This window comes from Talpa europaea, assembly GCF_964194135.1.
Source record: "Talpa europaea genome assembly, chromosome: 5".
Classification (NCBI taxonomy): Eukaryota; Metazoa; Chordata; class Mammalia; order Eulipotyphla; family Talpidae; genus Talpa; species Talpa europaea.
Genome location: NC_140071.1, coordinates 6,708,508 through 6,736,478, shown reverse-complemented (window position 1 = coordinate 6,736,478; position 27,971 = coordinate 6,708,508). Strand labels below are relative to the sequence as shown.

Here is a 27,971-nt window from a genome sequence, read left to right as displayed (position 1 = left end):
TGAACGTCCAATTCTGTCCTTCACCACATATTTGACACCTTCACCTGTATCTAAAGATGTAGATTTCAGTGACAAGCAGGCGTCTCCATTCCTCAATCAGATGTGAAGACAAAAAAAAGGGCACAGAGTTTAAGGAAGCCTCCCAGAGGATCCTATAATACCAACCTCAGCTCTTGGATGACTTAAATATTAGTGAAAACTCAATTAACTGATACTGTAGTCATGCCAGTAGTCTGTGTTCAAGGCAAAGTTAGCCCAATAGCAGGCAGAAGCTGGAGAACAAGGAGACTGCATTCAGACAGTGATCCCTCATTTGACCCATGTGAATGCTCCTCTGTTCCTTCTTTCTCATCACTGGCACAAAATAAACTACTAAAAAAATGTGTTATGGGATTCTGCCACTATCTGATATGGAGAAGGAATGAGCACAAAAGGGTAAACTAGGGCCTCCCCTGATGGCGAGAGCAGTTGAGCGCCGCACTGTGAAGCTGTTCCACAGCCTCTGCAGTGCCAGTTTGATCCTGGCTGGCTGGAAAGGGTCCCACATGGCGAGCAGACCTCTCCTGTCACGCCTGCTGCTCCCCTTAACAGTGTATTTCGTCAGTCTGCCTGTTCTGTTCCCCTTTCTATCTCTGGTGAATCCTTTCACCCTCCCGCACATCTGGATTATACCCTGGTTCTTGTATAAATAGATAAATAAATCTTTTTTAAAAAAAAGGGTAAACCACATTAATTCACCACATCCACCGCTGGATTCTTCCTCCACACTTCTTTTTTAGCCTCCAATATTCTACCCACTGAGCCTCTTTGACTCCTTGGTTTAGACTTTTCTGTGGCCGATCACTGGGCTTGGGAGGTAACATATAAGGCAGCATGGAAAATGGACCTCAAAGTATTGAGAAATTACATGAACTAGAAGAGACACCACAGAGACACTTAATATTTGAGGCTTGTATTTAAGTCAGAGTAGGGCACTTAAGGTCTTAATTTTACTTCCTATGTTGGAAATGTGGTAATAATACTTATTCTCTCTAAGCCACAAGAATTTGTGAGGATCAAATATAATTATTTGTGGAATTTTTTCCAAAGTGCTAAATACTTAAGGATTGACACCTGGTATTCTTGTTATTATCAGGACACATGTAAATTATCAATAATAAGTTTTCTTCATTTGTCTTCTTACTTCCATCCTGCAGTTAGTTCAATCATATTCAAGGGAAGACTCCCTCAGACTCTGAGTTTCCTGGAGATGGCTTTGGAGAAGTTTAACAGGTGCCACCTAATACCTGAGGACCAGAATATACTGGGCGTCATTTTATGATTTTGACCACAGATATAGTGAGCAAACTCTCTCTGTCCCACCCCACTCCTCAAGAAGTGATCCAAACCCCTAGTGAATTCTGAAATCAATCAGGCCATCACTTGATCATATATTCATCATCACAACACAATCTAAATCTCCAAGACCCACAATCTCTCAATAAGTGGGGAAATAGTCATCCTTTAGAATCACGTGGTAACACACCATTAACATTAAAACAGAGAGCAGAATTTTAGGGGATTGCAAAACAACAAAATAAGTTAAATCAACAATGTGGTGTTTAAACATATCCAGCAAAGCCAAGGCTTCAAAACAGCTGAAAACAATTTGAGGCATAAGATCAGCCAAGGAGAATGTCTAATTTCCATTAATGTAGGAGTATCTAGTCAGACCCGCCATAGTCAGAGACAGCATCTGAGAAAATTTGCAAGCCTGGTTCCAGCTAAACTTGGTGAAAATTATCTGCTGGCAGTGTTTCAAGTTCTTCATTCTGGAGACAAACTGTCTGGGTTCAGCTTATGAGCTGATCACTTCCAGCAGCATAACCTTCGGCAAGATCCCTGATCTCATTGCCTCGGTTTATTCATCTGTAAAATGGGGCCAATCACGCTACCTCACTCAAGAATTATAAGGATTCAATCAAAGGTCATTAGAATAAATCCAGACACCAGGTTGTTATTTATTATTAATAGTTTTGTTGTCATTATTATTACTTGTAAATAAATGCTCAAAAAGAAGTAACTTTTAACATGGTCTTTACTGTATACCAGACTGATGCTGTCAGTGTGTGTGAGAGCTCAGACATGCACTACGATCCTCACTTTATAAGGGAAGAGACTCTTAGAGAGGTTGAAATAGCAACATCTTCCAACAAGTTGGTGGGTCAATCACTATTTCTAAAAGTTCCTCTCCTGCCACCTCTACTCACACCTATTAATCCTCAGTGCCTCCAAGAGCTTTAAAGTTTTTTAGAAACACAAATGAATGAAGTGAATGAAGTAATCCTTGTGAGTGATTGTTAGAACAGAGAACAAGTTCTAAGCAAGCCAAAATTCCATGTTTGAAAGGAAGGCTAGGAAATTACATTGTCGTTTTCAAGTGAACAATTCGGCCAAGTTGCTTTGTTATTGGACAGAATTTTCAATCTGTAAAGTTTCATATCAAATTGAACCAAGTTAGCCCATTGCAAAGAGGACAAACAGTTTTCAATTTTTCAAAACAATCTAAGAAAAAATGAGAGCTTTCCTATCGTGGAGGTCCAAAACTGAAAATACATGATGGTTTCATGAAAAGGAAACAATAAAAACAGCAAATTCCTTTCCAAAAATCAAGCATCCACAGAAGCAAACTTGTCTGGACTGTGATGAAAACTGTCTAGCCCATATTAGCTTTGAAAGTCACCTTATCCATAAATTGCTCATAATCAGAATGCATCGAAATCCCACTTGGGAAAGGAACAGGCAGATATAAAATCCCAGGAGGGCTACAGATTCGCATGGAGTGTGTTGGCTGCAACACTGTTTGCTTTGCCATCCACTGGGTCCATCCAAAGAGGACACTGTGACTTGATGTCACACAGCCTGGGCTCACTGGCACCTGGTGTCAAGGGCTCTCCTCTTTCAGTGAGAGGGAAGAGGACCCAAGATTCACTATATCTGAAAACCGTAGATTAAGGTAGACCTCAAAGAGACCATTGATTCCTTTAAGACTCCAAGCTTCTCACACACCTCTGATGCACTGCAGTCTGGTCTCCTAGAGTACAAGTCAGACTGAAGACATTGAGCCTGAGGGAGTATTTCCTGAGAAAGGAAGAACTACTCAAGTAGGCAAAAGCAATGAATAATTTCTGTCTCTGTGATGTTGCAGGAGAGAAGGAATTGTTGCCATTTTGACACTGCTGTTATGTCACTTCTGATGTATGGTCTATAACTACTATTTTTCAACTCCTTGCTTTACATCATCAGCATAAATAGCAAAATATCAATGAGGACAGATTTGAAAAGGAAACCTCTCAGCCCTTGTTGTGGCCTGATAAGCTCACCATCCCTTTGAATGACTGAAATTACAAATTGTCAAAACAATGTATAATTCAAATGTCATTTATAGGTTGATACAATGGAAGAGACACTGAGCCAGACAGACATCCAAGTACTAATTTGACACAATCCCTCCTGTAATTGCTAGGCTGTGATAGGGCCTCAAGTCACACCCAAGCAATCACCTGAGGGCCCAGAAACAGATTACCCACTCACTAAGTGATCATGCATGTTAACCAATACATTTGAAACAATTTACATTGACTGTGGATGTGAGAATTGCTTTCTCTTCCTTGGCTAGTTTTTATCTCCATCGATTTTTATTGTAGAGAAGCAAAGGCTTCCTGCAAATTCTCTGAGCTCAGCTTTCAGTTGTTGCTTAATCTAGCATTGCCCAGGGCTCCAAACTTAGCATTTCAAATGCGTTCAAACTTCCATCTACCACCTTTCCACCCAGTCACAGCACAAGAGTTAGAAGTTAAAAAAAAAAAAAAAGGCATCGGGAAATGAGGGTTTCCCAGTGTCCAAGATCAGCTGACTCACCCGAGATCTTTCTATACATATGAGGAAGCCAGTGTAGATATTTCACAGGCATTGCATTAAGGTTTTGCCCTACAAATACAAATATGGTATAGAAGATTCTTGGCTAAATTTGTCGGTTCTTGAAAAATCAGTATTCATGCAACTCTCTAGTTAGATTTAGCTGCTTCCTTCTTTCTAAAATACAGCAAAACAAAGGGGGAAATTCAAACATATTAAAAAAGAAGCCTCTCCCTAAGAGGCCTGAGGATTGAGACCCTTGCTGCTGGAGAGTTCATTTCGATTTATAAAACTTGAGTTGCCTTGGCATGGTTCATAAAAAATCATTATGTGAAAAATCTGGCTGTTGGCTACATTATTCATTGCAGACCCTCTAAAACAAATAACTGTTAAACACATAAAAGGGTTCCTGTATTAAGTGGGGAAAATCAAATGAAGCCTGTTAAACAAATTATAATTGAGATGAGTAAAATGGTACTCAGCTCCTAAGAAGAAGGCAGAAAGTACTACGAGTTTTGCACTTCATTTATAAAGGAGGGATGCAGCAGTTCTTTTTTCTGAAATAAAATCACACAATCAATTGAGCAGGTGGGCAGGCTGTCAAAGTGGGATACGAATTTGAGGAGAATGGAATGTGTTATATTAACACCAGATGAGGCCCTGATGTGGATTCCAACTCGCCTGTCCACCTCCTCCCTGTTCCCACATAGAAGCGTGACTAGGTCCCTCTTATAGGGGTTCAAAGGTTAACCTGGTTTGTTCCAGATTTGTCCACGGCATCAAGTGGGTCTAGAACAAAACAGATTTCTTTTCATTTAGAAACCTCCAAAAAGGTTCCACTAGTTCCCAGACTCTTGCAAGTATTAGATAAATTAAGGATTCATGAACAACAGACCTATTGAAAATAAAATTTTGATTTTCCTACCACTGGTTTACAATAAAATGCAAATTTCAGTGCTACAAATTCACACCTGGATATGGTAACACGCCTCTACTGCACCCCAGGCCAAGGATCCGGTGCCATCCCATTATCAAACTGATCCCCTCTACCCATTGCTCCAAGCTCCTCCCCTCTGGTAACCATCATATTTCTCAAAGACTAAGAGTTATTTTTGTTGTATTTTGTTAGTTCGTTTGCTTTGATTACTCATACTCCACACATGAGAGAAATCAATGGTAATTGTTTTTCATTTTCTGACTTCACTTAGCATCATCACTTCAGGTTCTATGTTGTCAAAAAAGTAAAGATTTCACTTCTCTTAGTAGATTTCACTTCTCTGAGTAGCATTCCGCGGAGCATACACACCTCCACTTCTTTATCCAGTCACTTGTCAGCTGGCAGTAGGTCGTCTCCATGTTTTGGCTCATCATGAATCACACTGCCACGAGTGTAAGGATGCACATACCTTTCGAATTTAGTGTTCTCATATTCTTCAGAGAAGTTCTTAGGAGTAGTATCGGTGGGTCACCTGGTATCTCTACTTTTTAGTTTTTTTAGGGAAACTCCATACCTTTTTCCACAGAGGTTACACCAATCTACATTCCCACCAGAAGTAAGGGGCTGTCCCTTCAATCCGCACCCTCACCAACACACCTTGTTTCCAGTCTTTGATATAAGCTATTCTCGAGGTGTGTCAATTTTTATTTGCATTTCCCAAATAGTAAGTAAATGTGAGCATATTTCCAGGTGTCTGCTGGCTATTTGTATGTCTCCTTTGGAGAAGTATCTATTCAAATCTTTAGTTTAACTTTTTTTTTTTTTTAAAGATTTATTTATTTATTTATTTATTTATTTATTTATTTATACAAGCACTGGGTACAGTCAGAGGCGCAGGAGGGTGAGAGAATTCACCAGAGCCAGAGCGGGGAGCAGAGCAGGCAGAAGGACCAAAGTACACTGCTGAGGGGAGCAGTGGGCGGCAGGAGAGGTCTGCGCGCCATGAGGGATCCTCCTCTGGTGGCCGGGGAGCAGTCGGGGATCGAACCTGCGCTGCAGAGACTGCGGGCAGCTTCGCAACCCAGCGCTCAACCGCTGCGCCACGAGGGAGGCCCTTTAGTTTAACTTTTAATTGGGTTCTTTGCTTTTGTTACTTTTGATGTTGAGTTGCAGGAGTTCTAGCTATATTTTGATATGAACTCATCAGAGGTATGAGGTACAAATGTCTTCTTCCAGTAAGTAACTTGTCTTTTCATTTTCATGATGGCTTCGTTCACTGTAAAATGGCATTTCATTTGATGTACTCACATTTATTTACTTTTGCTTTTGTTTGCTTTGCCACTGGAGTTGAGTCCCCAAAGACATTTCTGCAATCAAAGACCACAAACTTTTACTTTCTAAGGAGCCCCCAATTCGGGGCGTGCTAACTGCTACGAGTACGTCCATTCAGAGATTACCTTCTCAACCAACTGCTGAGTTAAACAGATGCACAAACCCAGACAGCTTTGAGTGTTGGAGGCTTGTTGGCACCAAAACTGATGTGTGTGTTTACCTGAGAGGACGACTCATCCTGGCCACTTTCAAAATGAATTTGAGTGATAATTTTCTTGCAACAAACAGCAAAGTATACACATATTTTAAGGTTCTCATTGCACGTGTATTAGCATTTCCTGGGTGTGAGGAATAATAAAAGACATTTGGGAAATAAAATGTAGTCTCCCCCACCTGGATGATTAACAAACAGGAACACAATGAAGGTCCTGAGAAGTCCAATAACAAAAAAAGGAACCTGTGTTTAACTTTGCTTAATGGAAAGACAAACATGTTTGATGACAGAAAGATCTTTCTCTACCCACTAAAGCAGTCCACGCACATGGTGGTGGTCCTTAGAATTAAGGCAACTTCTGCTTTTATGCTTTGAAAGATTCTTCTACCCCACGGTCATAAAATAGTTCATCTACATATAATGGGAACATTCAATCTTTCATTCACAAAAATTTATTTTGGCATCAGGAACACTATAGCTCCTCCAGATTCATGCTCTTTAAAATGAGAAGTTGATTTTTCCCATTAGGATGTATTGACAAGGCTTAGCTCCCTTTTCCATGCATAATGTCATTTTGATCATACCCTCAATTCCCATATATAATTTAGTCTACCTCTGAGCTCTCTGTTCCATTATACCAAGCTTTGTCATACCATACTTCCCAAATATTTATCAATGTGTAATACAGTTTCATGACACTAAGGAAATGTTACACTTATTACTACTCATTTGTAAAACTTTCCCTACTCTGCTCATAGGTACCTGCATGGATTCAACAGATGAATTTAACATACATATGTAATGCCATATAATATTGCCATATATATGTACTTGAATTGAATTCAAGGTCTACATATGATAGGTACTTATAAATGTTGGATTTATTTTTCCAGGTAAAGAAAGTACCTTTAATCAACATTAAAACTTTTCTGAACTTTCCAAAGAAATTATGTTGTATCCACTTGGGCAAGACTTTTCTACATGAACTCTTCCTGTCTTAGAAACAGAGTTAAGATGTGGAATTCACATAAAATGATGAAATAATCAAGCTATTGAAAATAAACCAGCTAATGAGCCCAGTGGTACACATTATATGTTTTAATCTTCATAATCAATACACTATGTAGATAATATTATTCTTGGTTTAGTGAGAAGATAAAGCTAAGTAATTTATGTTACACAAATATGAAAAGCAAAAAAATTACAAATTTTTCATTTCACAGCAATTCTTTCCTCATTTGGGTTAAATGAAGAATTCAACCTCTTATTCCACTTTCCCAATGCAGCCATTAACCAGGACTTAGCTCTTTGTAAATCTCTGAAACTGGATGACTTCACTTATTTCAATTTCTAATTTCTGTTGTAATTAGTTCCAATCAAGAAAAATATAAGATATGAACAATCTTATCTTTTATACAATTTTTATACAATTTCCCAGTTTCTAGGAAATAGAATATAGCTTGCAAAAGATAATCAAGGTTGGCTCTAATATAATTCCTTAAAATGAAAAAAGACAGAAGGAACAATATTATTTTCTCCTTTAGGAATGATTTTTCTAACATTTTCTTCATAACAAATCAGTGAATCCAAAAAAAGCTGAGTATGTTTATTAACTGGCCAATTCAGTAATATTTTGTGCCAATAAAATGAAACTTAGTTCTCCAATTTAATCACTTAAGAACCACAGGGTCTAATTTGGAATTATGAGATATAGGTAAATGAAGAATTCTCACAATTCAGGTTAAGAGAGATCAAAAAGGAATTTAATGACATGAAGTTGATGAGGGAGAAGCTACATTTTCCTCTCCCATTAAAATGAGATAGGGGCTGCATAGCCTTAGAATACTACATTTTCTAAATTTATCTCATTTGGTGATCTAAAAATGTGCAAACATTTTTCTTGAGGGGAACTTTATTTATAGACCTAGTATTCATAAACAAAAAAATTTCTTTTGGTTTAAAAATTTTAAAACAAATAAAAACAAAAACTAGAAATGTTTCTCTTCTATCTTTCTTCCAGCATTTCTATTCTGCTCAAGAAGTTGTTTGTTCCCTTCACACAAAAGACAACAAAAGAAAACTTGAGGGCAAATATTTGTGTGACTTGTCTCAAGTTTCCATATGCAATAGCTTTACTCTTTTCCTAAAAAGTAACCATAACCCTCATATTACCTTGGTTTTTGTAAAACACCGGACATCGTAGTATTTATGATTGCAGTTGGAAAAGTTAACCAAGAGGACTATTTCTTTTTAAAATATTGAATAAGAACCCATTCACTCACTCAATAAACATTTATGAAATGTTTATCAAATGTCAAACACTCTTATAGCCACTGGGTATACAGAGCTGGATAAAACCCAGTTCCTTCCTCAAAGAAGCGCAAGCAGTGTTGGCATTAGTGACACCACAGAGGCATCACTGAAAGCACATAATAAAGCTTACGCTGTGGATAGCTTGACCAGGCCGTAGCCTGTTAGTTGTCACTGCTACAAACCATGCATGTCTGGGCATATTTGGAGATCTGATGGGGAAGTTTCATCATACGTTATGTCTTCAGTTGCTGAATTGTGCAAGCCCCAGTGTCACAGGAGACAGCATAAAATTGAAGTATAAGAATAACACAAGAATTTCCTATCTTAAACAAAACATTTTCCCTAAATCTAACTTTACTATAAGTAAGCCAATTTCAGCAGGAACAATTTGCTTGATTCCCAGATTTATGTCTTGAGTACATTGCTTTACTAAAGGCACCTAACTCTTTGGGCAGGACTGATTTTGTACCTAGGCCAAAAGAAAAAAAAAAAAACCTAGGGTGGATCTGAAACATTTTTTTAAGGCCAGAAAGCAGGCATGATTTGATACCATGAAGGAGAGTCTGGATGGACAAAGGTGATGGTTCAAGAAGTCATGAAAGGTCAAGTATCAAAAAATAGAATAATATGATCAATAATCAGAACGAGATTTTATAATTTGACTCAAAAGAGAAAAGTTAACATAAATGGCATAAGTTAATATTGAAGTCACATAATGCACTATTATATATAAAAGAAGATAAGCATAATAGAATACTTAAATTTGTACAAATTTAATAGTAGGAATGTTAATTGATGGATTCTTCAGAAGCTAGCTTTGGTTATATCTGTGTTAATAAGTCAGGGGTTGGGAAAAAAAAAGTCAAATGAACAGTTTCTAAATTCAGTGCTTCAGTAACTTCCACAGGAAATCCATTCCCTCCGAGCATTTGGTAAGTTCAGTGAAGACTGACCAAAGACTTTCAGGGACACAGGAAATTGTAACCTTGGGAGCCCCCAAGATGTTGACCATCTCCCCAATGTCAACATTCCTCCTTCCCATTATCTCTTCGCTCTCCTGGACACACCCTGGTCTCCTTCCTTTCTAGTTCATTATCTCTCTACCGGGCAGAGAGCTCTGCTCCCCACAGGCCACATCTGAAAACTCACACATGTGGTTATTTAGAACTTTGTCCTTCAGCGCTCCAGCTGGTGCCGGAGACAGTAGCTGTTACAAACAGCAGAAGCTTCCTGGTTACATCTGTAATTCTTAACTGATACTATGGCTTCCCACAGACCACACTCCTTACAACAATTCTTTAATCACTTAATGATTACAGATAATTCCAAATTATGTCTATGTACATTCCCTCCCTAATGTGGATTTTCTGTTTTTGAAGTATATGGGATGGAAAGGAAAACCCTTTTACAATTAAAGTGCTTTTTTTCTCTCATTATTTGTTAATCAGCCTAACAGCCTTGGAAGTCAGAGACTTCCTGAGGGAGTTAGTTTATCCTCAGGAAGTTATTTCCTAGTCAAAGAGGAAGTAAACAGACATGTTAACCTGATTTTTAAGGTCAGACCGTGACCATGACTGTAAAGGGCAAGTAATTCCTATGTGATCTAAGATGCTGATGCTTCCAAATAAGACAAAGAGAGGTGGGTGCACAGTATCATAGAGATGTCTAGGATCTCCAATAATATGGGGTCCATGGCAAGCTTAGTTCAAAGAACCATTCCACAGCGAAATGCTTCACGAAAGAATGATGCCCACTGTACTTCTCAACCTATTTACGCTGTCTGAACCCAGTCTGTCGAGAACCTCCCTCCACATGAACCCAGATGGAGTTTTCCAAACCCTTCACGGCTTACACCCCAACCTTTCTCCCTTCCACCCACCGGGCACACAGCTGTTGCCCAGGCACCACATAGCCTTCCCAAGTCCTCCCACCCAAGTTTTTCCCACCCTCTCCAACAGTGTGGCACTTCTTTCGATCACAACTGTTTAACTGTTTCATTAGGTGTTTATTTCCCCCAGAAATTGCTGTGGTTCTATAAGTGGTAGATCTTGTCATCAAGTTAAATTCCTTTGGGAACCGAATAGCTAACAGCATATTGCAGAAGATGCTTGTTTATGACAACAGGGAATGATGGTAACTCAGGGGCTACAGGGTAGAGGGTCCCTATGAATTCATTAAATTAAGCTCAAAATTTGTTTTGAAAATTCTGCAGGGAGAAGAAACCGCATCGAGTCTAGGGACCATTCTCTGTGCTATTGGTTTGTGACTGACATACAATTTGTTGTGCTGCTCTCCCCTCCCCCATCAGAGCCGAAGCAATGCTTTTGAGCCCACATTACATTCTTTAATAAATTCCGGTTGAATTAAATAGCTGAAATTACCGATAATGTATCTTAGGAATGATCCAAACAAACGTTCATTACAAATACACTTAGAGGCACTTAGATAAAACAAAATGTCTATGGCTGAAATAAATCAATTATTTATTGAGTGCAAAAGGTAAAATGTAGGTGGAAACAATAAAATAGAATAATTTTGAGCATGGGATTAGAATATGAAAGATCTAATTTTTTCTCTCTCCAAATTCTACATAGACACTATGAAACTCTGTCTCAATTAAATATTAGTTTATGATTTCCTTACCAACACACACATACAACACGCACACAGAGACACAGAAACCTAATTTCCTTCTGAGACTGTTAACTGACATTTTTTAAAGCCTTTCTGGATGATCCATTTTGGAAGATAATTCCCTCAAGAAATTAAACTTAGTTCTTGAGTCTGAGATGGCATTTAGGATCTCATTGTACATTTCTAAGCTTCTACAACGATTTGTGGATACCAAGCTGATGAGCTTTCCATTGCTTAAACTAATCATCAGATGCAAATTTGACTTCTTTATTAAATTGGGCACACTGAATGTACAACGTTCTCAAATCACCACATGTAATTGGTACAGTTTTTCAAAAGGTACTAACTTATAATTAGGCAAGCACTTAAACAATGAAAGAAACTTGGTCAGGAGGCAGTGAGTTGCTAATTTAATTAGCAAAGCACATTATGCTTCAACAGCTAAAGTCTTGAAAAGCTTTCCTAAATGATCCTAAAATATTCAGAGAGTTAAATTTAAATTTAAATTTTGGAGTAAAAACAAATCTTTTAATAATCAGTTACCACCTTCCTCACACACAGAGTAAAAGCTTGTCACACCACGTTTCTAATTCCAGAAATTCTTCCTCCAGGGAAGGCCCCCCCACCCCAACCCAAACTTCCAATTTGGATAGGTGTCATTTTATAACTATCTTTAAAGTGATTTTTTTAAGTACATTTTCTTTCTCTACTTCTTAATTTTTGTTCTTCTTCCTTAGTTATATATGTTTACACTGTCTCTGGAGTCATAGATAGAATTTCATTAGATTGTAATAGACTGTTTCATGGTACATTTCTAATTAAAGAATAATTCCATCATTTAATTTAAAAAGAGAAAAAACAATCAATGTGACTATTTGGTACATTTGTATTGCCTATGTGTTAGAGGTATCATGGTTAACTTAAACATCAGTTTCAAACCCTAAGTCTTCCTGGTACAATATGTGAAAGCAGCCATGGTAACCCGAAAACTAACTCTTCAGCCATTCAGTATAAAAACAGCTATGAATATTGGCTTTTGTTTTCTATGGCTAAGGATTAAAGTCAATTTCTACACTCTCTCTGAAGCATGAAAGTGTTTCCATATAGGAGATTGGCAATTTACACCTGATTGTGAGTTGGCATCTGAAAGGTTGCTAAGTACAGTCACACATCACTTAGCAAGATTTCTACTATGATGAACCACATATACTATGGGGGTCCCAACAGGGCCACAGCCAGGGTGTGTGGGAGGCTATACCCCTTGGTTTGTGTAATTATATTCTAAGATAATACACACAAAACCAAAATCCACTGATGATGTATTTCTCAGCACATAGCTGAGAAATCTTTAAGCTACACACAGCTATACCTTCAAAATATGCTATGATATTCTCTTATTAAAATTATTAGTAGGAAGTGCTCAGTGGATTGGCATGACAATTACAAAGAAGCACTAAGAATTAATCTTAGTTAGAAAGGAAAGCTCATAACCTATATTTGTCAATTTCTAATTTTATACACATGAATTTTGGGGCACATTTATTCTCACTGAGTCTCCCTTTAAATATCTACCAAATAAAAACATGTAAGCCTAGGGGCCTCCCTGATGGCACAAGGGGTTAGGCACAGCACTATGAAGCTATCCACAGCCTCTGTAGCACGAGTTCAATCCCTGGCCAGGGAGCTACCCACATGGGGCAGCAGATCTCTCCTGTCTCCCCACTGCTCCCCTCAGCAGTGTATTTCAGTTATTCTGCCTGTTCTGCTCCCTACTCTGTCTCTGGTGAATCTTCTCACTTCGCCCCCCCACCGCCCCGTACCTTGGCCTGTACCCCAGTTCCTGTATGCATAAATAAATAAATCTTTTTAAAAAATGTAAGCCTATTTCACAAGAGAAAAGTGGTGATGAAACAAAGTTGAATGCACTAACGCTCCCGAAGCACTAGTAACAACCTGAAATAATGTATCCCCAAAATGTGGAATTTGCTGGATAGTCCAAAAGGCTTCTTGGGAAACAGAATCCACCCTGGGTTGAAGGTATCATCTTTCTCTTCCTGCGGGATTCATGTACATTTTGCTTGAGGAAGATACTCAAAAGTAGAAGATAATATAAGGAAGATGAAGACAATAAAAACAAACACAGATGCGTGGGCCTTTCTAAAATACATCTATTTAGAATTGGCCTAATTTGGGGCACTGTAAACATGAAACCCAGAACTGTATAAATAAACTGGTGACTTCAGGTTCCATTGAAAGAAATATCACCACAGATTCTTCATAAATCAATTTATTTCACATGACTCCAATGAAACATAAAATGAACCTCTTTCTGGGAGTTAATTATACGGGCAATTTCACAAAGCAATATTAAGCCAAACTATTGAAAGGCAATTTTAAATTCATGAGTTGACTTAAATGAGGTGTTCCCATCTCCAGGTGAGGAGCTGAGCTACTCAAATAGGTTACGATATTTTACCATTTGCAGTAGATCCCCCCATTGCAAAGACCAGTCTATCTGGGCTTAACCATTTTTCTTAAGTTCTACTAAACATCCTGCCTCAGCTCTACAACTCACTCAAAACAGGCATCTGGAAATCAAATAGAGGAAAGAAAATTAAACACCTTCATGTTCAGAAAGCTGAATCTTTTTCAAGCAGTTAGGTTTTCTTTTCAAATTTGCTCATCAAATTTGGTGAGAGCACCAAAACAAAACTGTGTCAAATTTTTCCTTGACAATTTATTGAATGTCTAATCTTGAGCAAATCTCTTCATTTCTGTGATGCAGGTGCTGCTTTGCAAAATGAGCATCAGAAAACCACACTGGTGTTTTGTAGTCCTAAAAACCCTCTGGTTCCATGGTTGTCTGGCTTGCTAGGCGGTGGGCGGTTAAAGGCGACCTTCACATCCATCAGCTGTGCTCACAGGGAGTTCAATTTCTGAACTTGAATATGTTTAAAGAGCCGCTGGAGAAAGTTTGCCTTTTCATCAGACCTAACTTTCACTTTTCACTAGGTAGGGAGAAGGCTGAATTGTTGAGATGCACGCCTAAAACCACATCTTCATCACCCCTACTTCTGTGAAGGACGCCTGAGCCTAAGTTGTGATTTCTGGGAAGCTGCTTCATGATCTGACTCTATCCAAGTGATTTTGCTCAAGGCTGGCTGCTGTGTCTCTTGTTCTAACCACGGGTTAGACGTGCCTTTCCTAGCTAAATGTCAAAGGTCACTCTTTCTAGTACAAGAAGGAACACTCCATGATTGAGAAAGACAAAAAAAAAAAAAAAACAAAAAAACACAACAGTGGTAGAGGAAGAATAGTAGTGCAACTGGAAAGAATTAAGCTGTGGCTTAAGATGTTGGAATGCAGATTTTGTTGGGAAAAATGGAAAGTTTCCAGTTTTCTACACTTGAACCCAAACCCCCTACAGTGTCAGGAAATCAGGAACTTAAACTGTCACAAGAAATATAATGGGCTTTAAAGAAAGCCTCTATCACTTATCAGGAAGAAAGCCACACTGGCTGCCAGTTCCTTGAAAGGGGTGTGGTTTTAGGGGAACAAAATGAAGATACAGGAAACATTGGCATGAAGAGAATATTACCATGTTAACCATGCCTTTTTCTTTTGGGTTAAAATCAAATTATATCACCAGCTGTGCCTGCCATGCTTAGCAGAAACATCTTATGACCCAAAGTGGATTAGCTGGGACATCAGACATAGACAGCAAGGACACAAGTCCTTAGTGAAGAAATAGACAAGCCAGCATGAATGGGATGGCTTGACTGTTAGGATGGAGAGGTACAATGCTTAAAATCTTAGTTGTGGTTACAGGATACTAAAGGAAAGCTTTTTAAGCTTTTTGGGAAATCTATGGGCCTACTGTCTCTCCAGTCCTCCAGAGCTTCAGGGAGAATATGTACTATGATGAGTCAACTGTGCTGGACACCACGACTGGACTTTGAACATGAGCCCAGAGACTGGCAGTGATGGCCCCAAGACCGGAGAAGCTTTCTGTCAGCAGCCCTGCATGTCATCCTGGCCCAGACTAATCCTCTTCAGAGGTCCACTTGCATGCCCAGGACTCCACAGAGCTGGGGGGCAGCAGTCTCCAAGAACAGTTTGTGGTGTCTTAGACACAGTCAGAAGGTCCTTCAGATGCAAATGCTTCCCCAACACCCCTTTTCCTTTCTTCCTTCCTCCTTTTTATTTTAAATGTCAATTACTTTTACTTTAATTTTGTGTAACTCAAAACATGCCAGTGAATAAAGAGGCGTGGCCAGCAAAATGTGAAAACATGTGGGATCATAGAATGAGATAAGCCATCATTTTAGCAAAATCCCTCATATTCTAGATGAGGAACATCAAGCTCAGAACACATAAGGAGCCAAGTTCTAGAACCAGCCCATGAGCCCGACTCTAAGATTTTCAGTAAAGATACTGAGTTGTGCAGCTGCTATTACTTTGAGATGCTTGGTCATCTCCTCAAGAAGATGGCTCTGTTTATGGTTAATCCCCACCCTGTTACAGGGCAACCCCACTTAAAATGAGTTGCCTGACTGTGGGTCCTCACCTGCACACTTAAAAGGGACTTACATGGCAGGCACACACAAAAGGTTAACCAAAGGTTTATTTACAAAGGAAGGGGAATGAGGAAATGTACAACTCAGGGAGAAAAGAGGGAGATAAATTTTTAAATGCGTCCTACCCATTCTGCTGACCTGGAATTCCAAATGACCCACCGAGACCAAATCTGCCTGGCCAAGAGCATGAGCAAAGAGAGACCCCCCGGAAACCCCCCTAACAGAGCTGGTTATAAACCAAAGCATAAGAAAATGGCTGCTTAACTCCGCCCTTAGGTCCTTGCAACTTTCCTTAGGGGATCATGGGATTTGTAGTTCCCAGTGTCTTGATGGAGAGGGGACGGCATCCTCAAAGCCTGTGTGAAATTAACTCAGGACATCCTTTTCCCCTAACAACCCCACTGCCTGCAAGTTAAGAGCAAGATCCCTTCCCCACCCCCACCTCCTCAGGGGATACTTTGCAATGCTGGTTACCTGGAACCAGCATACCTGGTTACCTGTAGCAGTCAATGCTCTGTTATAGAGTGCAGCTCTCACACACGCTCTCTCTCTCTCTCTCTCTCCCTCTCTCTCTCTCTCTCTCTCTCTCTCTCTCTCTCTCTCTCTCTCTCTCACACACACACACACATAACACACACACACTCACCCTACCCAGCCCATCAGGAGCACGTCCAACACAGCTTGAAAATGCTTCAAGTCCAGCATTTACAGATATTGCCCCGATTTTAGAAGGTTGCAGGAAAACTGAGTATTATCCTTCACAATATATTATTTTAGAAATCAATATCACTCAGCCCTTTCAACGGAGGTTCCTATCTGTGCTTCTTGAAAACAGTATCGATGAATTCAGAGGTAAAAATCAGAAGACCATGGAAGTGAAGAAAATAACCATCATCAACAGCTGTCAGGAAGCCTAATATTTTCTTAACTTCAAAGGTTAAACACAGTTCTAGAGAACAGTGGGAGAGAGTCAGACAAACGCTTTTGAATTGGCTTCTGGGTGGCATGTGCGAGCCGTCAGTGTCCTGCTCGCCTCTGCCAGCGTATTGGATACGGGGCTGTCCGGGGCATGATGCCAGGGGCACAGCCACCCAGAGGCCAGAGAATGTGCTGTGCCAATGGCTCCCCCTGCGGCTCTGTCCCTGGCGAGCAGGGAAGATTACACTGACCGTTGTGCTCCATCTGGAGACCTCATGGGTGATGTGAGACCAATTATGCAGCAAACAGTCTGAAATATATTTCAGTGTAACTAATACCCACAACGAATTGAGTCGTTAATAGGTTTACTCATCACTGACAAAACAAGTAGTAAAAATGGATTCATACAAACAAATAGCAAAACAAGACATCTCTTAAGTTTTCAGGTATGCAAAAAAAAAAGGATAGTATCTTTCTTAAATGGGGCCTTCAACTTCAAGAGTTGGAGAAAAATTCCATACTAATTTAGCCCAGTTGTTAAAAATCTGTTTCAGATGAACACCACATTTTGTCATTTTCCCCCCTGAATTTATCCTCAAAATGATTGAAAATGCACTGTGACAAAAAATGCATAAAATACTGGCTGGGTCTGTACCAACAGAACCTTCTGAAGGAAATGGCAAAATAAAATGGAAATCCAAAATCCCTGTTGAACTGTATGGAAGCGTAAAGCAGACATGTTTAAATGCATGGGTCCCAACACCCCTTCCCCCAGCCACTGCAACACAGCTCAGATAGCTCTGTGTCTTCTGTTTTTGAAAAGGAGGGAAAAATAATATGGCTGCTTACATCCAGACAAGAATATGAAAAGATTATTTAACATGTTTTTAACTTTTCATGTTCACAGCCACTCAAATTAGACTGTGACAAGACTGACTGTAAAATAATGGCAGAAAGAAGTGATTATCTTACAAAACAGACTTCTGAGTAGAAAGGATCATAAATAAATTAAATTGAAATATTTCCACCCTGGCTCCCAAGAATGAAAAACCTCCAAATCAATTTGCCCTATTTGCACATTACCTTAACTGAATTTCAAGAATGATCTAATGCCATATTTGAATTAACAGGCAGAAAATTAAAACTGGATAGGTACCTGGTGCTTCACTGCACAGGAGAACACCTGAATCTGTTTGTCTTACTATGTTGGTAAAACATCGCCAAGGAATTCAACACAAGGGAATATAATCCAGTTGTAAAAGCTATTTTACATCAATCTGGTGATAATTAACCCAGAGAAGATCATTTTATGCTACACAAAACACAAGTCAAAAAATATCTCAAAAAAAGATATACACAGCAGAGCTAAACCATCATCATTAATGTGTCAACTATAACACAGTTCAAGAGCAATCGATCAGCTGATATGACCAAACTCAATCAGGTCATAGATATGATTCCCCATATTATGAGCACCAGAGAGGGAGCCCCCAAAACAAAGATAGGCAATATACCTCTGTAACACCCCTGACAATTTAGGAGGGAAAACTACAGTGTCATGAAGATCAGCTAATGGCCCTGATGTCTGACATTGGACCATCATTCAACAACTGGGAAGAATTCTTCAAAAAGGAAGTCATTTAACTGTGTTTAATATTAAAATAAAAAGAGCCAATTCTATAATCAGTTCAACTTTCCACTCCCACAGAAACTACCATGTCCACAATCAAAGACATAATAAGTCAAAAGTCTCAACTACAGGGAAGTAGTTGAATTCCAATAGGGATTGTTATACACTAGTCAAATTCTTCATCAAGAATATCACTCCAACCAATCTTTGCCCTGAGAAGCAGGGCTTTACTCTTACTCTTTAAATCATCAAACAAATCTTTCTCTACTCCCAAATACTGGGGGCTAGTTTAATTTCTGCAAATCTGTGACTGTGACGGCCCCTATTGTCACATCCCGAAGTCCTGGTGCATCTACTTTCAAGGTTCACACAGGACTTGTCACCTGCAGCACAAGGATTTCACAATCAATGTTTTCCACACTTGAAAACAAGAGATAATAGTGTCATAAAGGTGTCCAGCAGTCAGCCTCTTATATTTTCACAAAGTAACACCATTTGTCTTTATTGACACATTAAAGCCCATCCAAAAACAACATTAGTATACAGTCACAGCAGTGTGATGAATAATAAGCAAACAGGGGACACCCTTTGCCTTATCATTTTTAAGAATCTCATATGCTCCTACGCGATAGATCAGAACAAAGACACACATTGTGCTAGTCTTCCAGAAACAGCCATCGCTGAGTAGCAAGGCGAGGTAATGCAGACCAGATGCCTACCTTCACTGGTGGCCACATTCTTCTGGGCTTGGGTCGGCGTGTGATCTGTGCTTGAACTCACGTCGGATGAGATGCTTGAGCTCCCTTTGCCTAGAGGAGACAGAAATAAGTTCTTTAATTTCAGACCTGGACCATGCCTTCCAGACTGTCCCACACCATGCCATATCACTTGATTCCAAGAAAGAAGCCAACATGTCAAAAACAGAGAGGGTTAGATCTTGCGGCTCATGCAATATCAAACCCATGTCAGAGCAGAACTGAAGTCCCATTCTAATATGGCTTGACTATAAATGCAGCAAGCTTGTAAAACAGGATCAAATATGACAATGCAATCTCACTTAGGCTCACATGTGAATCAGAACATATATGTGGGAAGCAAGTCTGTAACATGAAATTTTTATTTGCAATTATAAGCTGTACATTTCACAGTAATGGGTGAAAGTAAATCTAAGGCTGAGGTATCATCCAGGGAGCAAGGACCTGCTGGGAGCAAATAATTGCATCACCTTAAAAAAATTCCCTTTTTATATCTTTTCTTCTCTCAAAAAAAAAAAAAAAAACCAAAAAAAAACAAGCAACAACAAAGACAAAAATCAATAAAGCACTTCAGTTTCCAAATGCAATTGTTCTTAACTGGGGTGCTTTCCTCTCAAGGGACATTTAATAGTGTCTGGTATTAACTTTATTTGTCATAGCTGGGGAGGGGGTGTAACTAGCAGGTAGAGGCAAGGGATGGCACTTAACATCTTAAAATGCACATAATAGCCCCACTCAAAATGTTCATAGTGTCAAGGTTAAAAATCATCTTATATCAGCTACATCTACTCAGCAGCATATTTCGTCAGTCTGCCTGTTCTGTTCCCTGCTCTGTCTCTGGTGAATCCTCTCACCCTCCTGTGCACCACGCCTGTACCCTAGTTCTTGTGGGACCCTCGCCAGCCAGCTGGGATTGAACCTACACTGCAGGGGTGCAGACAGCTTCACAACGCTGCTCTCAACCACCTGCACCACCAGGGAAGGCCCTACTCTTCTAACTTTTAATAGGTACAAATACATACTGCTGAACAGCCTCCAAATGTCTCAGGGAAGTCTCCAAATATGAAACACACTCACTGACCATCAAAGGAGGTGCCAATGGTGGTGACGGGCAGACAGTCTAAGATAAATCATGTAGGGTGAATGTTGTAGACCCAAAACTTAGATCTTAAAACCTAATCTTCAATGTGATGATATTAGGAAGTGAGGTCTTTGTGGGATGATCAGGACATAAGAGGGAAGTCCTCATGAATGGGACCAGGGTCTTTCTAACAGAAACCCCAGGCATCCCTCTTGGCCTTTCCATCCTGAAAGGACACAGGGAAAAGAACCACCTATGACCAAGCAGCAGATTCTCACTGGACTCCACATCTATAAGTGCCTTGATCTTGGACTTCACAGCCTACAGAATTCTGAGAAGTTAATTTGTTATAAACCATCCCATCTGCTATTTTATGGTAGTAACAGGAACAGGTCAAGCCAGTGTCCATGCCCTTCATCATTTGCTCCCCTTGCAGTAGGTAGAAGCTGTAACTTGTGAACTCAGCAATGGTCTTGTCCAGTTGATTAGCCATAAATTCTTTGCTACAGGCAGTATTGCCAGGCACTTGTTCAATGCAAATATTTTCATCGCAAAACTAATTGGCCACAAGGCAATATTGCCAAAGAGGATAAAATAACTGGTTGACAGTTTCCTTTCAAGTGTGGTTGATACAAGTGGTGAGTGGAGGCCGTGATCCTCAGCTGTTACTGAGGGGAACAGCTTCTTAGATTGACTTGAAAGAAAATATGGAAGTGTGAAGGAAGACAGTGCAAAAAGTCAGATTTCATACCATCTAGTAAAGGATAAGACAGCAGTTTGTAAATCCTTCGGTGAACACAGTCACCCTCCACACCATCCAAACCAAATGTTGACCAAACTGTGGCAAATATAAAAGAAGCTGGTAGTAATTCACAACAGTCTTCGAGAACATGACTTATCAACTTAGCTCATCTAGATAGAAGCGTTAGTTCTCTAATGCTGTCTTTACCAAATTTACCCAACAGATGCTGGATTTAACAGGAAAATTAGATGCATTAGAACATTATCATATCCTCCACTTAGCAACGTTATTGATGGTTTCATAGATGCAGATGATCTATTCCAAGACTTAGTTTCTTATTTGGAAACACACTACACTAGAGGAGAGAGGCTGAGGGTCTCAAAGGCACCCAGCACAACCCACCTTTCCTGCAGAACTTGGAACAGCTGTCAAAAGACAGGTGAGACACCAAGAAGTTACAGAGCAGAAGACCTTCACAACACCGCAAAGTTCCACTAACATCCCAACCCTATTATTTGGAAACTGACACCTCTCTTAATGTCAGCAGAGATTTTACCCAAAAAAGAAGTCTTCCTAATTTTGTTATTACTTTTTCATGTTTCGGTGTGTCCATTTTAATATGAATGTCTCTACTTTTATTTGTTATGAATTTGTCTTTTCTTTTTCCCAGCAACAACGCCTCTCAGCCAATTAGATGTGTGGTGACAATATTTGCAGCGAAATGTCACAGCCAAGAATTCATGGCAAATGCACACCAGCACAGGCAATGGGGAGGGGAGTTTGCTGAAGTAATCAAAGTCTCTCATAGTTGGCTTTAAAAGAATCAGGCGAGAAGGTCCTGAGTGGGCTGTCTAAATAGAGGAGCCATTTAAAAGAATGAATAGAGGAGAGAGACTCCTCTCGTGGGCTTTGAAGAAACAAGTGATTTCAGTGTTGCAGCTGCAAGAAAATATGTCTGCTGGCAGCCTGCAAGAGGGACGAGGACCCAAGGCCCAGCCAGGGCCCTGATGGCAGCATGAGGCCCTGAACAAACCCTTAGCTAACCCAGGCCAGCACGCTGGCCATGGAACCCATGAGATAATAAAAGCATCTGGTGTTAAGTTGCTGCTAAGTTTGTAGCAATTTGTTATGAAGGCAACAGCAGACTCTGTAAGGACCAGCCAGTGATCTCACCCATGAACCCCATCACTCCACAGTGAGCAGCAAACTCATACAGGGGCAGGGACCAGTGTATTGCAACAGACAACCCCCACCTCCCCTCTACACCCCCGTGCAGTCGTGCAGACCCCAGATAGGCGTGGGCTTACAGTCTCACTGCAGAGCAGAAAAGCAAAATGAGCCTCCATTGCAAGATCTTCGGGGTTTTGTTTGCTTACGTTGAGAGTAATGGGACATCCAAGTTCATGAGGCAGCACCAGTGGCTGTTTCCTCTCACTCCCGGCTATTGCTCGTTGTGACTCTCAGCTCAGAAAAAAGTCTGTTAGTCCCTCTTCCCTGTCCATGTCCCATCCTCCTCCCTCCGCGTTAGCAAGGCAGTAACTCACCCTTCCTTGGGTCCAGCCCACTTTCGTAGCCTGGAGGTGGTCACCATTTATCTGCTGTGATTCACCTTTGGAGGGGGATGACATGCTGGACATTGAAAATACCAGTCTAGGAGGCCTCCCTGGTGGTGAGACTCAACCTATGAAGCTATCCTCACCCTCTGCAGCATAAGTTTGATCCCCCGGTCAGCCAGGGAGCAACCCACATGGCATAGCAGACCTCTCCTCTCTCCCCGCTGCTCCCCTCAGCAGTGTATTTCAGTAGATCCGCCTCTTCTGCTCCCCATTCTGTCTCTGGTGAATCCTCTCTCACCCCCCACACCTCTGGCCTGCACCCCAGTTCTTGTATGCATAAATAAATCTTTAAAAAAAATGCTTTAAAACAAAAGAAAGTGCCAGTCTCATCTCTGACCTCAGTCTGCTACTTCCTTGCTTTTTGACCTTGGACCTTCATCTCTTCTCCAGAAGTCTCAGTGAGCCCATAAAGTATGAAAGATGGTTACACTAAGGGATTCCCAGCAGCTCAAATAGTCTGCGTATTCCTCCAACCCAAACAAAGCATGACTTTCTTAATGGGGTAAAGAGCGTTACTGTGCACCACTTGCATAGAGACTTAAATTATTTTATTATATTGTTACTTAGTGGTGCACAAACAGAAACCTAGAAATACATTCCATATGCTTTAGCCCTGTTTCAACAATGGAATCAAAACAAAATAACAAATTGAACACAAAAACAATAAAATTCAAATTATGGTGCTAATTGAACATGGCCGGTGACGTTATTTTGCTGAGATTGAATTGCCTTTGAAAACGCAAATACAGGGCTAGCTGCTGGGCCCGTGCTCTCTTGGTGAGGCAGGTCCACGCGGTCCAGACCCTCGGAGGACTCAAGATGCCACCACTCTCCTCTGTCCCAACTTGGCGACCTTACCCCCAGGACAGGAGGACTCACCACTGTGCTTCACTCGTTCTGGTGACTCCTTCCCATTCCCTACGCTCTCACTTGATTCCTGCTGGCCCGCCCACAAGCACTAAAGCAGAGCCCCTGCCTTGAAGGGCAGCACCAACCTGGACCGTGAAATCACACGGCTGGACTCCAGGGACCATCATTTCTTCCTTTGAAGCTCATCAAAATAAAGCACAAAACCAAACAACACATTTTGGAAGCAATTCTCAGATGTGTCTGAAAACATATATGCAGATCCCTCAGAGGCCTGCAGACTCCAATTTAAGAAATGCTGGTCTACGAAGAAAGGAAAGAAGGCTGGAGAGCAAATACTACCACGATTGACATTTTTCATTGCAGCCGCGTTGCGTGTGCATGTGACGCACGCTCAGCCACTGCGCCACGGGATTATTCACTGTGACTTGCACTAAACACTAGCCCATGTTCATCCTTTTTGCATTATTGCTTCCCCCCAAGGAAACCTTTTAGACGTTTTCCTGATCACCCTCCAAAAGAAATTGTAAGACCGCGAACACAGTGCATATCAGTCACGTGTGGTATGTGTCTCTGCTTTTCACATCAAAGGAGTTAAGATTTTTCATTCCCCAATTTTTGTCCCCTTGGGAGCAATATTACCCCCAGTAAAATGTTCTTAAAGGCCTGAGTATTTAATAAAAGGAGGAATTAAGGAAAGCGACATGATAGGGAGGTAAGGACAGGCTACCACGTCAGTCCTGGTCGTGATATTCTATAAAGTCGCCGCCAACACTGAAGTCACCAGATGGAATCTTGGCTCGAAGGGGAGCCCAGGACAAGGGGCCGACACATGCCCGTCAGCCATCAAGACATAAGCTTGTAGGGCCTCCCTAGTGGCGCAGGGGTTAAAGTCTTAGCACTATGAAGCTCTCAGCAGCCACTGCAGCACGAGTTCGATCCCTGGCCAGGGAGCTACCCACATGGCACAGCAGACCTCCCCTGTCTCACCCGCTGCTCCCCTCAGCAGTGTATTTCAGTCGATCTGCCTGTTCTGCTCCCCACTCTGTCTCTGGTGAATCCTCTCACCCCCCCAACCTCTGGCCTGCACCCCAGTTCTTGCATGCATAAATAAATCTTTAAAAAAAGACATAAGCTTGTTCTATTTGTGTACTGTTTAAAGACACCTTATTTAATACAGATGGTGCCTTCACCGACATTGAACTCAAAGCCAACATCACTGTAGCTCATGCCCAAGCCAAGCTTCTCCCACACATGACAAGCCCTTGCACACCCTGGCCAGCTGTCAGCATTAGGGGGCATTTTAATTCATTTTATTTCGGCTTTATGATTGTTGGTGTTCATTGTATTTAATAAAATTGTACTGACTAATAATCCACTAGAACTGGGGACAAGGGGGCGTCTTCACCTGTGTGTGTATAAGGACCACCTCGCCTCCCCCCAAAGTTCCAGTGGCCTCCGCGCTGTCAGACTGACGCTGGGGCCATTTTAAAGTGAATAACAAACACCAACAAAAAGCACAAACATTTCAAAATGTGGTGCTCAACATGCCGCCCAAAGGCCCCTCACTTACAGTGCAGGCGCTGAGACAGCAGCTGGGCGTGACCCCGCTCTCCCTCCCCCGGTATCGTGCACAAGCAAGTCCGGCTGTTCACTGCTCTGGGCCTGCTCTGCGGGTCTGCTGATCCGAAGCGGCCTGTCCGGCCACCATTTTGTTACCTGCCGTTCTAACTCCTAAGGAAGGTCAGAACACCAGGTCAGTTAGGTACAGGAGCCCAACCCTGCAAGGTGCCTTTCAAATCAATCAAGAGCACAAAGCTGGATCGTGCTGGGAAGGCGATGCATCCCAAGGTACCACTGGGAGCACCCGGGGGGCTGATGACGGATGCATAGAACTTACTCCCGACTTCCATATCACAAGTGTAAGGCAGGACAGGACACAGAGCAGGTTTTCTGATCCCATGCAGACCGGGTAAAGGAGCAGTTAGAGTCCTCAGTGGTTTTTTGCAGGTCTTTTATTGGGGTTCACCAGGCATATGGCAGGCAGGGGTGCTGGCTGGGGGGCTTGGAGGCTGGCAGGCCTCCAGCACGTCTTCACTCTATCTGGGCTCTTGGCGTTCGTTCTGCTGCTTCTCGGCTTCTCTTTCGGCTTCTGCTTCGGCTTCTTCTCTTTCGGCTTCTACTGGCGTCCCCGTGACACCGCCCTTGAAAGCACAGTCTTAGCCCAGGTGTACCCACTTCAGGTGCCGCCATCAGGCATGCATTCAGGATCACAGGGTTCCCTCATCTATCCTGATGGCGGGAGGGCAGAAAAGCCTGATTTTTTACCTTACCCTACACAAGGGATGACCGGAATGCCCGGGGTGGGGGTGGGAATGGGGGTGGGGGTGGGGGTGGGGGGCCTGAGGACTGATGTATAACAAGGGGCCCAGCAGCTGATCAGCAGAATGCCTTGTTGATAAGATTGAAACCAAGGCTGGGGAACTAGGGCTTGATCTCAATGACAACACCGAGTCATCAAGCAGATGGGAAGAACCTGGAAGAGCCCACGCCCAGCCCCTGATAATATAGATGGCAGCACATTTGCTAGTTATTTCCCTCTTTTCCTTTTTTCCTCCTTCCCCTCACAACTGAGGCTGTATAATTCTTCTGTCAACAAAAAGGCCAGGACCTTGCTCTTCAGCAGCATCCTGCGTTACGTAGCCTGCTCCGCGACTCCCCTTTCTTTATCAGTGTGGTGTTGCCCGATGCAACTGTCCACAGCCTGGGAAAACACAATGTTGATTTGGGGGCAGGGGTCACAAACGAATCTCAGCTGGAGGGTGAATTCACAAATACAGAATCCAAGAAAAGTGAGGATCGACTGCGTGTGGTTTTCTATTAAACATGGTTGCCCAGCTAGTAAGCAGAGTCTGCCACACAGACAACGCTTTCTACACACTGGCTACTGTGATGACCCAAGAGGCTGCCCACATCGCCAGCAATCTGAGTGAGGTGTGCTTTATGAGGGTTTAACTGCAGTCTCTGGAGGCAGAGCAGGATTCAAATCCCAGCTCCACCACCTCCAAGCCACGTGTGTGTCCAGAAGCAAGCCCTGTTTCACCTTCTATCATAGGTAGGAAACGTGACACGTGACTGTAGAGTAAGGTGAAAAAGTATCAGGCTTTTCTGCCTTCCCACCATTAGGATAGATGATGGAACCCTGGGGTCTCGAATGCATGCCTGATGGCGGGCACCTGGGATAGGGTGTGGGCATAGGTAGATGGGATTCACCTGGGCTGAGACTGCGCTTATAAGGGCAGCGTCATGGAGATGCCAGCAGAAGCAAAACCATGAGAGAAGCGGAGAGAATGTGAGAGAAAGCCAGAGAGCCTAGAGAGAGTGAAGACTTGCTGGGGGCTGGGAGGCCTACCAGCCTCCCGGGCCCCCAACACCCCTGCCTGCTGTGTACCTGGTAAATCTCAATTAAAGCCTGAAAAGCCACTGAGGGCTCCAGGACCCTCCTCCTTTACTCCGTCTGCTCGGGTCATAGAGAACCTGCTCCGTGCCCATTCCTGCCCCCTACAGTGACCTTCTGTAAACCAGATCATAGGGTCTGTGTTTGCATGAGTGTATCATTCAGGCTTCTCCAGAGAAACAGAACCAACAGGAGATCATGGATAAATCCTACTCGGATGTATGTGAGATAGGACAGGTGATAGATTTATTAAAAAATGAGTCTTTTATAATAATAACTTACAGATTCATTAACATGATAGCATAATGTTTACTTATACAATGAATAAGGTTTGTTTTAAGGAATTGACTCAATAGTTAGGGCTGAAAGGTGGGAAATCTGTAGGGTGAGCCAGGACAGTAGGAACTTAGGCAGGAGTTGATGCTGCAGCCTTGAGGCAGAACTTCTGTTTTTCCAGTCAGCTCAGTTTTGCTCTTCAGGTCTTCAACTGATAAGACAAAGCCCACCCATCTTCTCATTATTGGTCGAACTGACTGCAACTATACAACAGCCTCATGGCAACACCTAGATTAGTGTTGGATGCAATACTGGGGTACTCAAGTTTGACCAAGTTCACATGTCAACTACCCATCACAGCATCACATCCTCTACTTTAAATTTAAATTTCATATCCTCCACTTTGAAGCAATGTTCCCAGGAGAAAATCTCTCAGACTCTCTAAGTCTCATCGTCTTCATGCGTAAAATAGGAGCAAAAGCAAACAACAAAAAAGCCTACTTCCTATACTAACAAGGGAATTAGCTATGTAAACCTATACCCCTAAAACATACATGTGATTGTTAACCAATGTTACTGTGGTAAAATAATTTTTAAAGAATTAAAATTGAAATGGTGGCTCCTTTCAGGGTTTGGGAGTTTGTTGTGGGGAATAAGCAAGCTTTGACTTGTACAATCTTCAATCACATCCAGAGCAGGTGGTAGTCCTTCGGCCACTATCGGCC

General features: G+C 41.6%; 1 protein-coding gene across 1 annotated transcript in view; it reads right to left on the bottom strand.

The window, feature by feature from the left end:
- FBXL7 (F-box and leucine rich repeat protein 7) overlaps window positions 1-27,971 on the bottom strand; it is a gene marked incomplete at both ends in the record, with an annotated part of 309,119 nt that overhangs the window by 193,746 nt on the left and 87,402 nt on the right. The window contains one exon of the mRNA XM_084233603.1: window positions 19,172-19,261. Within this exon, the coding sequence (XP_084089729.1) occupies window positions 19,172-19,261 (90 nt within the window). The remainder of the gene's footprint in view (window positions 1-19,171; window positions 19,262-27,971) is intronic.